Raw genomic sequence first — 13,052 nt, 5'->3', positions numbered from 1 at the left:
TTCTCAGTTGTTTCGTGGGGTGTTCCCAGTTATCTAGTGGGGTGTTCTCAGTTGTCTCGTGGGGTGTTCTTATGTGTCTTGTGGGGTGTTCATAAGTGTTTTGTGGAATGCTCACAGGTGTTTTGTGGGCTGTTTTCAGGTGTCTTTTGGACTGTTCTCAGGTGTCTTTTGGACTGTTTTTAGGTGTTTTGTGGGCTATTCTCAGATGTTTTGTGGCTATTCTCAGATGTCTTGTGGGTTGTTTTCAGGTGTCTTGTGGACTATTCCCAGATGTCTTGTGGACTATTCCCAGATGTCTTGTGGACTATTCCCAGATGTCTTGTGGACTATTCTCATATGTTTTGTGGGCTGTTTTCAGGTGTCTTGCGGGCTGTTCTCATGTGTCTTGTGGAATGTTCTCATGCGTCATGTGTACTGTTCTCAGGTGTCTTGTGGGCTGTTTTCAGGTGTCTTTTTGGCTGTTCTCAGGTCTTTTTTTTGTGTTACACAGGTGCCACTGTCTTCAGTATGTATCAGCAGAGGAACTGTGTGATCGGTTCTGCCTGATGAAGGTGCCCCGGGTATCGATGACCTTTGGATCTAACATGCAGTTTCTGCTACAAATTGAGGAACCTGAGAGGAGAAGGAGCAGGAAACTGGTGTGTGGAGTTTGTATTGTCTCTTTATGTCCTCACCTGGTCACACAAACCAAGAGCAGCAAGGGGATAGACATTCCTATGAAGGCTTCAACGGTATACAGTATCTGGGGGATTTGTGCATTTAACATCTAACACACATTTATGTCTCATCTGTTTTATCTCCCCAATGTGAAGAGCAGCTGAAGAGAGGCACTTAATATAAGGGCTGTGGCTTACTCAGAGATGGTGATCCGATACTGCGTCTTGTGTAATGCCAGCAGTGGGTCATCTTTAGCCTTCAAATACCACCTGCAGCCTTTAGCATTTTATCTCATCCAAAGTCACATCAACTCTGACCGGGCTTTATGTGCATGACGTGTGTGGGATATGTAGACCAGCAAGGGCAGCTTCTAGCTCTTTAGCTGATGTAGGACTACAACTAGTTTAAGAAGTGAATTATAGACAGCCTTGGGCAAGGAATGCTGGGACTTGCAGTTCTTCAGCTGCTGGAGACCTCATGGCAATAAGGAAGTGATGTAAGAAACTGGTGTTAGGTTGGATCCATTAACAATCATAACAAAGATGAACTACTGTAAATGTTCTGTTCTGGAAGGTGAAGCCCAGTCCCCAGAGGTTACTTATAATCCTGCTTTCAGTCTCTCCAGTGGGACATCCTGCATTTAGGGTACCGGAGTTCCTCTCCCTCCTGAGCGCTCCATCTGATGTCATCTGCTCATCTTATTCCCCTGTGTCTCTCCAGCGGGAAATCCTGCATGTAGGGTACCGGAGTTCCTCTCCCTCCTGAACACTCCATCTGATGTCATCTGCTCATCTTATTCCCCTGTGTCTCTCCAGCGGGACATCCTGCATGTGGGGTCCTGGAGTTCCTCTCCCTCCTGAGCGCTCCATCTAATGTCATCTGCTCATCTTATTTCCCTGTGTCTCTCCAGCGGGACATCCTGCATGTGGGGTACTGGAGTTCCTCTCCCTCCTGAGCGCTCCATCTAATGTCATCTGCTCATCTTATTCCCCTGTGTCTCTCTAGCGGGACATCCTGCATGTGGTGTACCAGAGTTCCTCTCTCTCCTGAGCGCTCCATCTGATGTCATCTGCTCATCTTATTCCCCTGTGTCTCTCCTGTGGGAAATCCTGCATGTAGGGTACCGGAGTTCCTCTCCCTCCTGAACACTCCATCTGATATCATCTGCTCATCTTATTCCCCTGTGTCTCTCCAGTGGGAAATCCTGCATGTAGGGTACTGGAGTTCCTCTCCTTCCTGAACACTCCATCTAATGTCATCAGCTCATCTTATTCCCCTGTGTCTCTCCAGCAGGACATCCTGCATGTGGGGTACTGGAGTTCCTCTCCCTCCTGAGCGCTCCATCTAATGTCATATGCTCATCTTATTCCCCTGTGTCTCTCCAGCGGGACATCCTGCATGTGGTGTACCAGAGTTCCTCTCTCTCCTGAGCGCTCCATCTAATGTCATCTGCTCATCTTATTCCCCTCTGTCTCTCCAGCGGGACATCCTACATGTGGTGTACTGGAGTTCCTCTCCCTCATGAGTGCTCCATCTAATGTCATCTGCTCATCTTATTCCCCTGTGTCTCTCCAGCGGGACATCCTGCATGTAGGGTACCGGAGTTCCTCTCCCTCCTGAGTGCTCCATCTAATGTCATCTGCTCATCTTATTCCCCTGTGTCTCTGAAGCTTGGACTAAACGGGAGCACGAGGATGTAGGTGCAGACAGTGCTCAGGGTGACTCCGTCAGTCCTTTATATTAATTATTAAAACTAGGCCTTACTTCTCCTATTTGGCACCAGAGCCGTAACTAGACATTTTGGTGCCCTGTGCCAGAAAGAGCATTGGCACCCCCCTCATTTTTCAAAGGGACATAATGCACCCAAAAAAGGGCCATGGCCTCATGGGGAAGGGCCAGGGAAGAGATAGGAGAGGCCAGGAGATGCTGGGGATGAAATAAGAGGAAGCTACAAGCAAGAATGCTAATAAACAGAAATTTGACAGGCCCAAACAGCGCCCCCTGACCTTGTGGTGCCGCACTACCCTAGCTACTGCCCTGTTTGGCACATTTGTGTGTGGGTTGGTCTTTCTTAGTAATTTTAGTGCGCTGGATGATTTTGTTTCATATCGTTCATGATCAGCAACTATACAGCAGAAAGTCAATAAAATCATGGCTGCTGTCATCTCACATAGCAACGACAGCCTCACCTTTTAGTCATAATCCTCTCAAGACCACTGATCTGTATGGAACAAATGTCTTACCTAGGAGACAATAAGTCCGCCACTCAAGAGTTTATGTTTTTGTGCACTGTCCCAAAGAGAGACAGAAAGATTACGTCTCTAGCCGACCTTATTATTTCATTATGACAACAGACTTCTCTGGAACAATTATTACAGCTACGTACATTGCATTCACAGGAAATAATGTGATATCTTCTTAGGCCACCAGATGGCGAGCTTGGTCGTCATAACATTAAAAATACGGTAATTGTGTATTTTCTTTAGAAGTTGCAATCTGCTCTACCAGCGTCTACTATAGATCATACACAGCACACTGCCTCACTTTCTACTACTGAGATATATATATTTCTCAGTTTGTCCTTGGTTGTAACCTGCTAAACAGCGTCGACATTATCAATATGCCATCATCCTGAACGTCAATATTTAGACCATGTCAATATTATGGTGTCTGACTACATCCCGTATGGCCAGGTTCTGCCCCAGAAGTAAGGTTATCGCATTAGCAATCCATTTACTTCTTACACCTTTATGTTAAATTCCAGCGATCCCTGATGTCTTATTCTTTCATTGTGTGTTTTAGGTGCCTCCTGATCAGCAACAGCTCCTACCCTCTTTTCAATGTGCCCAGTTACTTTGTTGATGATCGCGCCACAAACATGCTCACGCATCCCGTCATGCGATTCCCCGCTCTTGCATATGCTACGGTACGCTATGGCGTGCACTGTGATCACACCATGCATTCCCACAGAGGCGCGAGCGCAGTGCGCGTATCCCCTTGCAGGCACGTGTCTCGCTCCATGCGTGGCATGATTTGCCACGCCAGTGGCAAGGATGAGTAGCTGGGCATATCTGTGAATGAGGAGGGCTGCCCCTGCTCTGATCTGCACTGCAGGTCAGAGTATAGAAGGAGGCATTGTTATCCCGGACCGGATGGCCAGCTGCCAGTGCCTGGGGGGGTGCCCGCAGTCCCTAGGTAACATCCACCACTGCCCCTAACCATTGGTGCTCTAGGCAGCCAGCTAGATTGCATCACTGGCTCTGGGTCCACTGGTTACTGGACTGTAGCAGACGCCTTGTTCTGGTCTAACAGCAGCTGCTTGGGGAACGCAGACACAATCAGATCCGCTATTTCTTTTCTTCTGCAATTATGTTTCCTTTTTGTGGCCAATATCAGTTGTACAGTACAGGATATATATATTGTTAGCTGTTATGTGCTCGCACCTAGGGATTAGAGACCTTACCGATGCGGTTTGCAGTTTAGGTTGTTGATAACCTGATTTTCCACATTTTGCAGCATTATTTGTATTTCCTACGTTAAAAAAAAAAGTCTCAATTCCCTGAACCACTAGTTTGAATGTACCAACCTATATCTGTATTCCTCCCGACCTGTCCCGGTCTGAGGGGTCTGTCCTGCACTTTGCACGTCCGGACTCAGCGCCTGATTCAGCAGCGATCGCAAATGCAACTATGTACGCAGATCGATCGATTGTTACCGCATGGCTAACAATCCAAATATTATTAATCAGTCATTTGGAGTTGTGCACCTGAGACTTGTCTGTTTCTGTGCCTGCAATAAGTCTCATCAGGTAGCACCTCCCATTATATATATTCAGGGTGTGCAGCCCAGGAATCTCTCCTATACACTCCATTTAATGTGCGTTATTGCACACCTGAAGGAAAGGAGATGCCCTCAGCCTGGACTAGTAATGTATATGCACACTAGTAATAGGCACAAATCTAGGTAAGTCCTACAAGTTATATGCTGTAGTGCAACTTTGGGTTGATTTTTGGGGCGTAGGTCCCCTGGATTGCATTGGGTGGTCTGCCTCGGGGTATCGCATTATAACACATTCTTTCATTTTTGCACAATTTTAACACTTTACTGTTTGTATTTATTATATTTGTATTTTCACCTTTCCATGCAGCCATAGCTGCTCTTACCTTTCTTACTTCACATTTCGCTTTATTCATTATAGCGATGCCCTGGGGCGGCTCGGCTGCGCCGATTTAGGGGTGTCCTGCGCTCTGGATTTGTACCCTAGTATATTAGGGACCTACCCGACAGAGGTTACCTGGATATGGTGGGTAGGCCCATAACCTTGGCCATGATTATGCTAAAAACCTCTACTGATTGCAACATTTTATTGCATAATGTATTTATATATAATCAGTCATTTGGAGTTGTGCACCTGTGATCTGTTTGTTTCTGTGCCTGCGATAAGTCTCACACAGGTAGCACCTCCCATTATATATATATTCAGGGTGTGCAGTCCAGGAATCTCTCCTATGTTTAATAAAGTACTGGGACATCCGGGAAGAGATGATAGAGAGACGGATATACGTGTGAAATAGTACATGAGGTCATGACAATTAGTTCTAATTAATGCAATATGGCTGTAGTACTACAGAGCATTATATAGTAGTATTAGAGCACCCATAGGCTAAGCATATAACCTGCTTGTCCTTGATATTATCATTACGTTCCGGGCAATGGCCAGAAACCTATAACTCTGGGCACAGCTCAGACCCCGCATGTCTCTGCTCTGAGGATTCATATGTCTGTTTCTACCATACCCAGGAGGTGCTGAATGTCCTCGGTCCAGATCAGCACGTGTGGAGCAGTGAGCAGGTTCACCTTGTGTTGATTGACCCCACGGGGATCTATGGTGTGATACTTTCCAGTGCACAGGTCATCGAAGCGTTCCTTACAGGTCAGAATACCCCCCTTTACTATGTCTCCACAATGAAATCCGTATGGATAAGAATGCTTCATCCGCCTGGTTCTAATGAGCACTAATACAGCGCCTACAAATGATCCAATATTTGCAGGAGACTCGTGGTCAGCACCGACACCCAGAAAGGCACGAGACGTAGATCAGGTCATCAGGTCGGCAAATTCCGGATCTCTGCCCAAGATCCCAAACCCCATTCTGTGTCTCAAGCGGGGAGATGTTGTCCTGTTCCAGCTGAGTGTCCCACCAAGCCGTAAGTAATGTAACATTGTAACAAGGGTACAATCCTGGCGGCAGCACTGGTTATGGGGGCGGGTAATAGTGCTCCCCGTCACCCACACATTATACACATCACTGAGCAAAAGCATAAACATGTTCTACACTTACTGTATGTTACAAGCAGTTAGTAAGTATTCAGATTTGCCGTCTGCGTGACATTAGGTAGATTCTATGCAGATATAAATATTCTTATGTACCAAAAGCGCACAGGACATCCCACACCAAAGTCTACATCACTTGCTGTGCTTACAGGGGGAGGAAGGGGCAGGTTTGTACAGATGTGTCCTCATACATCTAGGGGTAATAAGTAGGGTGCGGGGTTCTGACCCGTGAGAGACTGCCCGATATATTAAATGAGCATTTATTTAACAGGCAAAATCAGCCTGAATTAGACCAACAGTATATGGCAAATATTCCGGATACAGGGTCAACAGTGCGATAACAGAAGCGCTAGCGTTCCGTCTCTCGTCTCCCATAATGTAGCTTCTGGCGCCCCCTGCTGCTAAGTACCTGGGTGTCCATATTAGGAAGACCTACGACCACATCTAATTATACTCCTCTTTTGCAGTCTATAAAAGAGGATCTGATTAGATGGACTCCCCTTTATATTTTTTGGATAGGACGGAATGAAATTAATATGTTGCCCAGGCTTCTCTACTTGTTTCACACATTACCGATTGCTGTCCCGTCTTCCTTTTAACGTACGATTCAGTCGCTTTGTGGTTTATTTGTGTGGCATGGGAAAAAGCCTAGACTCCATAGAGCTAGTATTGTAATATCCACTGGTAACGGAGGATTAGGCCTACCCACCTTCCAGAGATGATATCCTGCTACTCAGTTGAGTCAGGTTATGTCTTAGCATGTGGACTTGGGCCCTCATTCAGAGCCGCTCGCAAAAAGCGAGCGCTCGCTCTGAATGAGGGCGGCCACTTTTGTTTAGAAAGGCGGCCTCCTGGCCGCACGCTGAGCTGTGGGTTACCACCCACAGCTTCAGCGAGTGACCAGGTGATAGTCGCGATGGTCGAGACTATCGCGACCATCGGGGCTTGCGACGAGACCTTTGTCTCATCTACCGCAAGCCCCAGGTAGCTTCCTGCTCTAACAAAGCAGGAAGCTCCCTACTGACATCACTGGTGATGTCAGTAGGGCCGCCTACAAACGGCAGGCGTTCCTTCAGGAACGCCTCAGTTTGGCTGGCCACCCCCCCACCCCGCCTACAAAAACGGGGCGAGCTGTTGATCAACATTGACAGCCGCCCCGTTTGTAGCGAGCCCCGGAGACAGAGAATTTCTCGATGACCCGCTTGCGAGCGCATAGGCGCTTGCGAGCGGGTCTGAATGAGGGCCTTGGTTTGCAAAAAGTGGGTGAATATTGAGAGTGCTCAGATTGGGGATCAGCAGGTTGGGATCCTCCATGTCTGAGACCAGTCTTGGTAAATGTCGTTCCCTGTACATGATGGGATAGACTGAATAAGTGCCTGGATTTAGCCCCCTACCTGCCACTCTGACGCCTGTTTGGGGACATCTTCATTTCTCTCTGGGATGTGTAAGACGTATCTATGGTCCCGGGTTACTTTTCACATACTGTATCTCTGGGGATTTTGATCCTCGTTCCTTCACAGATCTGCATGAGACATTTGGGTTACCCGCCGTGCTTTAATTTGAGTATTTTACAAGTTACTAGATTCATCCATTCTTCAAACCATGTTAGTCGCACCTTCTCTTCCTGCTCTTATCATTAAAGTTTGGTGTATTACATTACAGCGCTCCCCCATGATACAGTCGCAGTGTAACATGAGGTCTGGGAGCCCTGGTTTACCCACTACCACCGACCCTTGCCTGGCACATGGTGACTCTCTCCCCAGAGAGCTCTGCTCTGATATTTCCTGTAGATGTGACCCCTGATAGGTCCACCGTTCTTCCATGTATTATTTGTTAGCATATGTGTTTTTTATTGCAGAACGGCTGTCCAGCCATTACCCGGTGTATCAGAAAGACCACCTTTATAACACCAACCCACATTGGGATTTCGGGGCCTTCAGGAGACTGGATCATCTTATTAGAGAGACCAACATCAATGTCTCCAGGTAACTTCTGTGTTTTGGGGGTTTTGTGATATTTACCAACATAAACAAAACAATGAACGCACTTTGCCTGTTTTGTGCAGATTTGCTCACGTTTTTGGAGATCCCGGTACTTACGTGTTTGGGGACAATGGGAATAGGGATCACTCTCTCTTTGTGACCGTGAAAGAAAAGAATGTTTGTGACCCCGCAACCTCACGCATCCAGCCATCTTCCCCTTCCCAGCTCATCAAGCAAGGCATAATAACCCAGCACAAACTCAACCTGGCGCCCAACTGGCCGGCTATCATAGGTAATTCATATATTAACTGAGGCAGCCATTACAGGGGTGAATGGGGGGTGTAGGCTCTGCCATTAAGGGGCTACTACAGTTTATCAAGTTGACTTCTCCTCCTAAAAGCCACATCCCCTATACATATAACATTAGCTAGTCAGTCTTAGTGCCTATAGGAGGTGGACCTAGGCCGCCCTGCTTTACACAGAAAGAGAGTCAACTTACTGACATGTTCCCTACCTGGACCAAGGTTTCGGTGAAGGGCAGGTAGGCAGCAACAAGTAATCAATGGAAGAACCCAAGGTGGCTTGAGTGTGGAAAACACCACTATCACCACCACACCTTCCAGTATCTGGTGACATCTCTGACTGTTCTCAGGAGAACGACACATTCTCCCATTGACCGCGTGCTCCAGATCTACCTTCACCAGGGGCACAACCACACCACAGCTTTGAGTTTGGGCAAAGACATTGACCAACTGCCCTATATAAGGGGTGGAAATTCCCTTTGTCTCTCCCTACACTGCCTAATGCCTGATTATTGTGTGCTTCCGCTCCGTAAGGAGCTTAGGGCCTGATTCAGAGCCGGACACAATTAGCGCTCGCTCGTCCAGAAAATAGGGGTGGCTATTCAAATGAACCGTTCGCTCTTTGCGGTCCTATGTCATGTCCGCTATTTATTAGATTAATCGAGTACATCGACCAGGGTATGAACTGCTCGCTATTCTTGTGGTTGGTTTTTGCTACCACAATTTTGCGAGCAGTTCTGGCTATAAAATAACCCAGTGACGTGGTCAGTGACGCTGCTGTATTAATGCACACCCATAAAACGCCCGTTTTGACCTTTAAGCACGCCTGCGTTCGGATCTCCACTCCCCGTTTTCAAGCACCTTCCCCCGTTACCACCCACATACGCCTCCTCCTGTCACTCAAATTATCAGGCATTCGCTATTTTGCGAGCACATTAATTTCGACCGCACTGACTGGTTCGCGCATGCGTATAATGATCCGTACGCATGCGCAGTTGGGCAAACATCGCTCGGAGCGAACGAGCGGCCGCTTACGAGCGGCTCTGAATCAGGCCCTTAGAGCAGAACTTCAGATGTTACTACATCACTTTTGAACTTCTCTTCTCTTCTGTATGGTTTCTCAGTGTATCACCACTATTACTTGTGTAACACTTATGGTTATGTAGTAGATGGGGTACACTTAGCTAGGTTTACATGCTGTCTTCTGTTAATGTTTTGTAATTATCAGTGTTTTGGAACTCTTGGTTTTAATTAAATTTCGTTTTTTGTAAATGAAACTCCCATATGTTATTGTCTGCGTAGTCACTGACTAAACCACTGACTAAGCCACCTACATTCCTCTTTCTATAACTTATTTATGTGAAAAAATATAATAGTAAGGTTATAGAAAGGAGTAAATTGTAACCCAATAATCTGGCATTATATACAGTACTCTATATTTGGGGTACTGAAATACATTGGGATGTTCAGTTGTTAATATGTAAATTAGCATATAATCGCTACCTATGACATTATTGTGGTTCCTCTGTGTGATGTGAATGTTTTATCATTCGCTTACACTCCCACTGATTATTCTGCTTTGTGCATCATTTAGGGGTTCTGCTGCTGCTGTTCATAGTGATGGTCGCTCTGCTCATCCTCTCCGTGCTGCTGAGACCCTCCCTGTACAGTCCCAGCCCCTTGAAAAACTGGAAGCCCCGGTGGAGGAGTCTGGGAGAAGCGTACATCCCTCCTGAATACGTGCTCACAAGAGATAGGTCCGTTGCTTTATGATGTGTAATATAGAGGTTTTCTGGGATCAGGACAATTCTTCCCATGAGATGAGAACATCAGACAGCACGGTGGTGGCAGAGATGAGGCTCTATCCTCATACCTGGGCCATCCTCTGGTCTGTTCCCATGAGATGAGAACATCAGAGAGCACAGTGGTGGCAGAGATGAGGCTCTATCCTCGTACCTGGGCCATCCTCTGGTCTGTTGCCATGAGATGAGAACATCAGACAGCACAGTGGTGGCAGAGATGAGGCTCTATCCTCGTACCTGGGCCAACCTCTGGTCTGTTCCCATGAGATGAGAATACCAGACAGCACAGTGGTGGCAGAGATGAGGCTCTATCCTCGTACCTGGGCCATCCTCTGGTCTGTTCCCATGAGATGAGAACATCAGACAGCACAGTGGTGGCAGAGATGAGGCTCTATCCTCGTACCTGGGCCATCCTCTGGTCTGTTCCCATGAGATGAGAACATCAGAGAGCACAGTGGGTGGCAGAGATGAGGCTCTATCCTCGTACCTGAGCCATCCTCTGGTCTGTTCCCATGAGATGAGAATATCAGACAGCACAGTGGTGGCAGAGATGAGGCTCTATCCTCGTACCTGAGCCATCCTCTGGTCTGTTCCCATGAGATGAGAACATCAGACAGCACAGTGGTGGCAGAGATGAGGCTCTATCCTCGTACCTGGGCCATCCTCTGGTCTGCTCCCATGAGATGAGAATATCAGACAGCACAGTGGTGGCAGAGATGAGGCTCTATCCTCGTACCTGGGCCATCCTCTGGTCTGTTCCCATGAGATGAGAATATCAGACAGCACAGTGGTGGCAGATATGAGGCTCTATCCTCGTACCTGAGCCATCCTCTGGTCTGTTCCCATGAGATGAGAATATCAGACAGCACAGTGGTGGCAGAGATGAGGCTCTATCCTCGTACCTGGGCCATCCTCTGGTCTGTTCCCATGAGATGAGAACATCAGACAGCACAGTGGTGGCAGAGATGAGGCTTTATCCTCGTACCTGGGCCATCCTCTGTTCTGTTCCCATGAGATGAGAATATCAGACAGCACAGTGGTGGCAGAGATGAGGCTCTATCCTCGTACCTGAGCCATCCTCTGGTCTGTTCCCATGAGATGAGAACATCAGACAGCACAGTGGTGGCAGAGATGAGCTCTATCCTCGTACCTGGGCCATCCTCTGGTCTGTTCCCATGATTTCCCCCAGCACTCTGGCCAGTGTTCGCTTTGCAGTAACTGATTACACAGAAGATAGTCTTCCAGTACTGCACTTATATTTCTCCCAACGTGTCAGCCACCAGCAATGAGCGGCTGGTGACCTGGATTAGGGGTGGGTGGGGGTGGCATTGTACAAGTATGTCACTGACGGAGACAGAACACACCTGTCTGGTATGTATAGTTTGTTGTTCTCCCAGAACTTATGTAACTATCTGATATAAAATACACGAAACTGTCTGATACATAACACGTGACTTTCTGATATGTATCATGTGTCTTTCCAATATTTAATACACAGGACTTTATAATACAGATGTGTCTTCCTACATCTATCCTCAATAATCAGCACAGTCTCCTGATGCATTCAAGTCCCATTGTGTTGCGACCAAGACTCCTTTTCAGTAAAAAAGTGACCACCCAGGGGCAGCAGAGTAGCATGGACCCTGGCGGCTCACCCACGCCAGGCTGGTACGCTGCGTGGCATATTGAGGTGGCGCTTCCGATTCGCATCTCATTGCGACTAGGAGGCATTGTTTGCAAAATAGACGCCCGGCGCAAGCAGAGTTGCACAGGACCTGGCGTCACAGGATCTCGTGGCGCACGAGGGGCTGCTTGGCGTGACTGTAGCAATGATGTTTGAGGACACATCTGTAGCTGATTTGTGTGTGTGTGAGTGTGTTAATAGGGCCACAATGAAATTAGTCTTGAACTCCAGCAGTTCCATTATTGTTACTTATTTCTGCAATGAATGATAAGTCCATGTTTATTCATACAAAAATAATTATAGGTTACAAAAAACCTATTCCACTAATGTCAATGCCAACATATGTTTGGCGTGGAAATGACACTGCAGGATTCCTGCACTAGATGCTGCTCTTTCTGTAATTGGATTTCCAGCCGTAGATTGATAGTACAATGCCCAGATCTATTCCCTGTTGTGTCCTCACTCTGCATTGTTTGAAATGAAATCTATTTGTTCCTGAGTGTTCAGTATAGCAGCAGGCCGCAGGCAGACCTGGCCTTGGCGTGTACAGAGCTGAACTCATTTTAATCCTTTTCAATAAGAATGAGGTCTTAGCAATTCCAATTTCCATGACTCAGGGTTGACCTTCAGTTTCATTAATGCTGCCTGAACCATAGAAGACTGTGATTTCCTGCACTATAATGGGCAATGCGGAGGGAGTACTAGAACGTGTAATAGGTACAATAAAACGGAGCGGTTACAGCTGTTTGATGCAGATCAGGTTGGCTTCAGGCTTTGGATGATACTCGGCGAGCGGTCAACCTCATCTCTCACATCAGTCGAAGTAAGCGGCCGACAATTCTACTCACGTTACATGCGGAAAAGGCCTTTGACCGGCTTGTTAGGCAAGAAAGGAAGCAAAAAAGAAGTCCAGCCCTAGCAAAGGCTCAGGTACCTGGCGCGAAGAGAGGGCCTGTTTGACACAAACTGCAGCAAAGATGTGCGAGGATACATCTGTATGTGGTCGGTGATTTTCTCAAATATTACATGACTTGGTCCTCTTGGATCTGAGATTTACATTTATCATTCCATCATTTCATTGACTCCGTCTCATTCATTCCTAACATCCAGAACCTTAACCGCTCCTGTTGGTTCAGTATTCAGAACATCGGCAGGATTAGAGCTTTACACATTGACGCTGCTGACACATTGATTTACTCCAATATCCTCTCTCGCCTCCACTACAGCAGCCTTATTCTGTCTGGTCTTATCCTCACCTGCCTACAATCTCTACAATCCTTAATGTAGCTTC

At 47.1% G+C, this 13,052-nt stretch overlaps 1 protein-coding gene across 1 annotated transcript in view; it reads left to right on the top strand.

Moving 5' to 3' along the window:
- The window catches only part of LOC148513469 (uncharacterized), a 466,228-nt gene that overhangs the window by 312,970 nt on the left and 140,206 nt on the right, over window positions 1-13,052 (top strand). The window contains exons 77-82 of the mRNA XM_088481822.1: window positions 491-638; window positions 5,458-5,590; window positions 5,709-5,864; window positions 7,850-7,976; window positions 8,057-8,265; window positions 9,870-10,032. Of these exons, the coding sequence (XP_088337948.1) occupies window positions 491-638; window positions 5,458-5,590; window positions 5,709-5,864; window positions 7,850-7,976; window positions 8,057-8,265; window positions 9,870-10,032 (936 nt within the window). The remainder of the gene's footprint in view (window positions 1-490; window positions 639-5,457; window positions 5,591-5,708; window positions 5,865-7,849; window positions 7,977-8,056; window positions 8,266-9,869; window positions 10,033-13,052) is intronic.

The sequence above is a fragment of the Taudactylus pleione genome, unplaced genomic scaffold (assembly GCF_031769625.1).
Source record: "Taudactylus pleione unplaced genomic scaffold, aTauple2 ptg000278l, whole genome shotgun sequence".
NCBI classification, from domain to species: domain Eukaryota; kingdom Metazoa; phylum Chordata; class Amphibia; order Anura; family Myobatrachidae; genus Taudactylus; species Taudactylus pleione.
The sequence above is the reverse complement of the archived record's forward strand: the minus strand, read 5'-3'. Positions and strand labels throughout refer to the sequence as shown.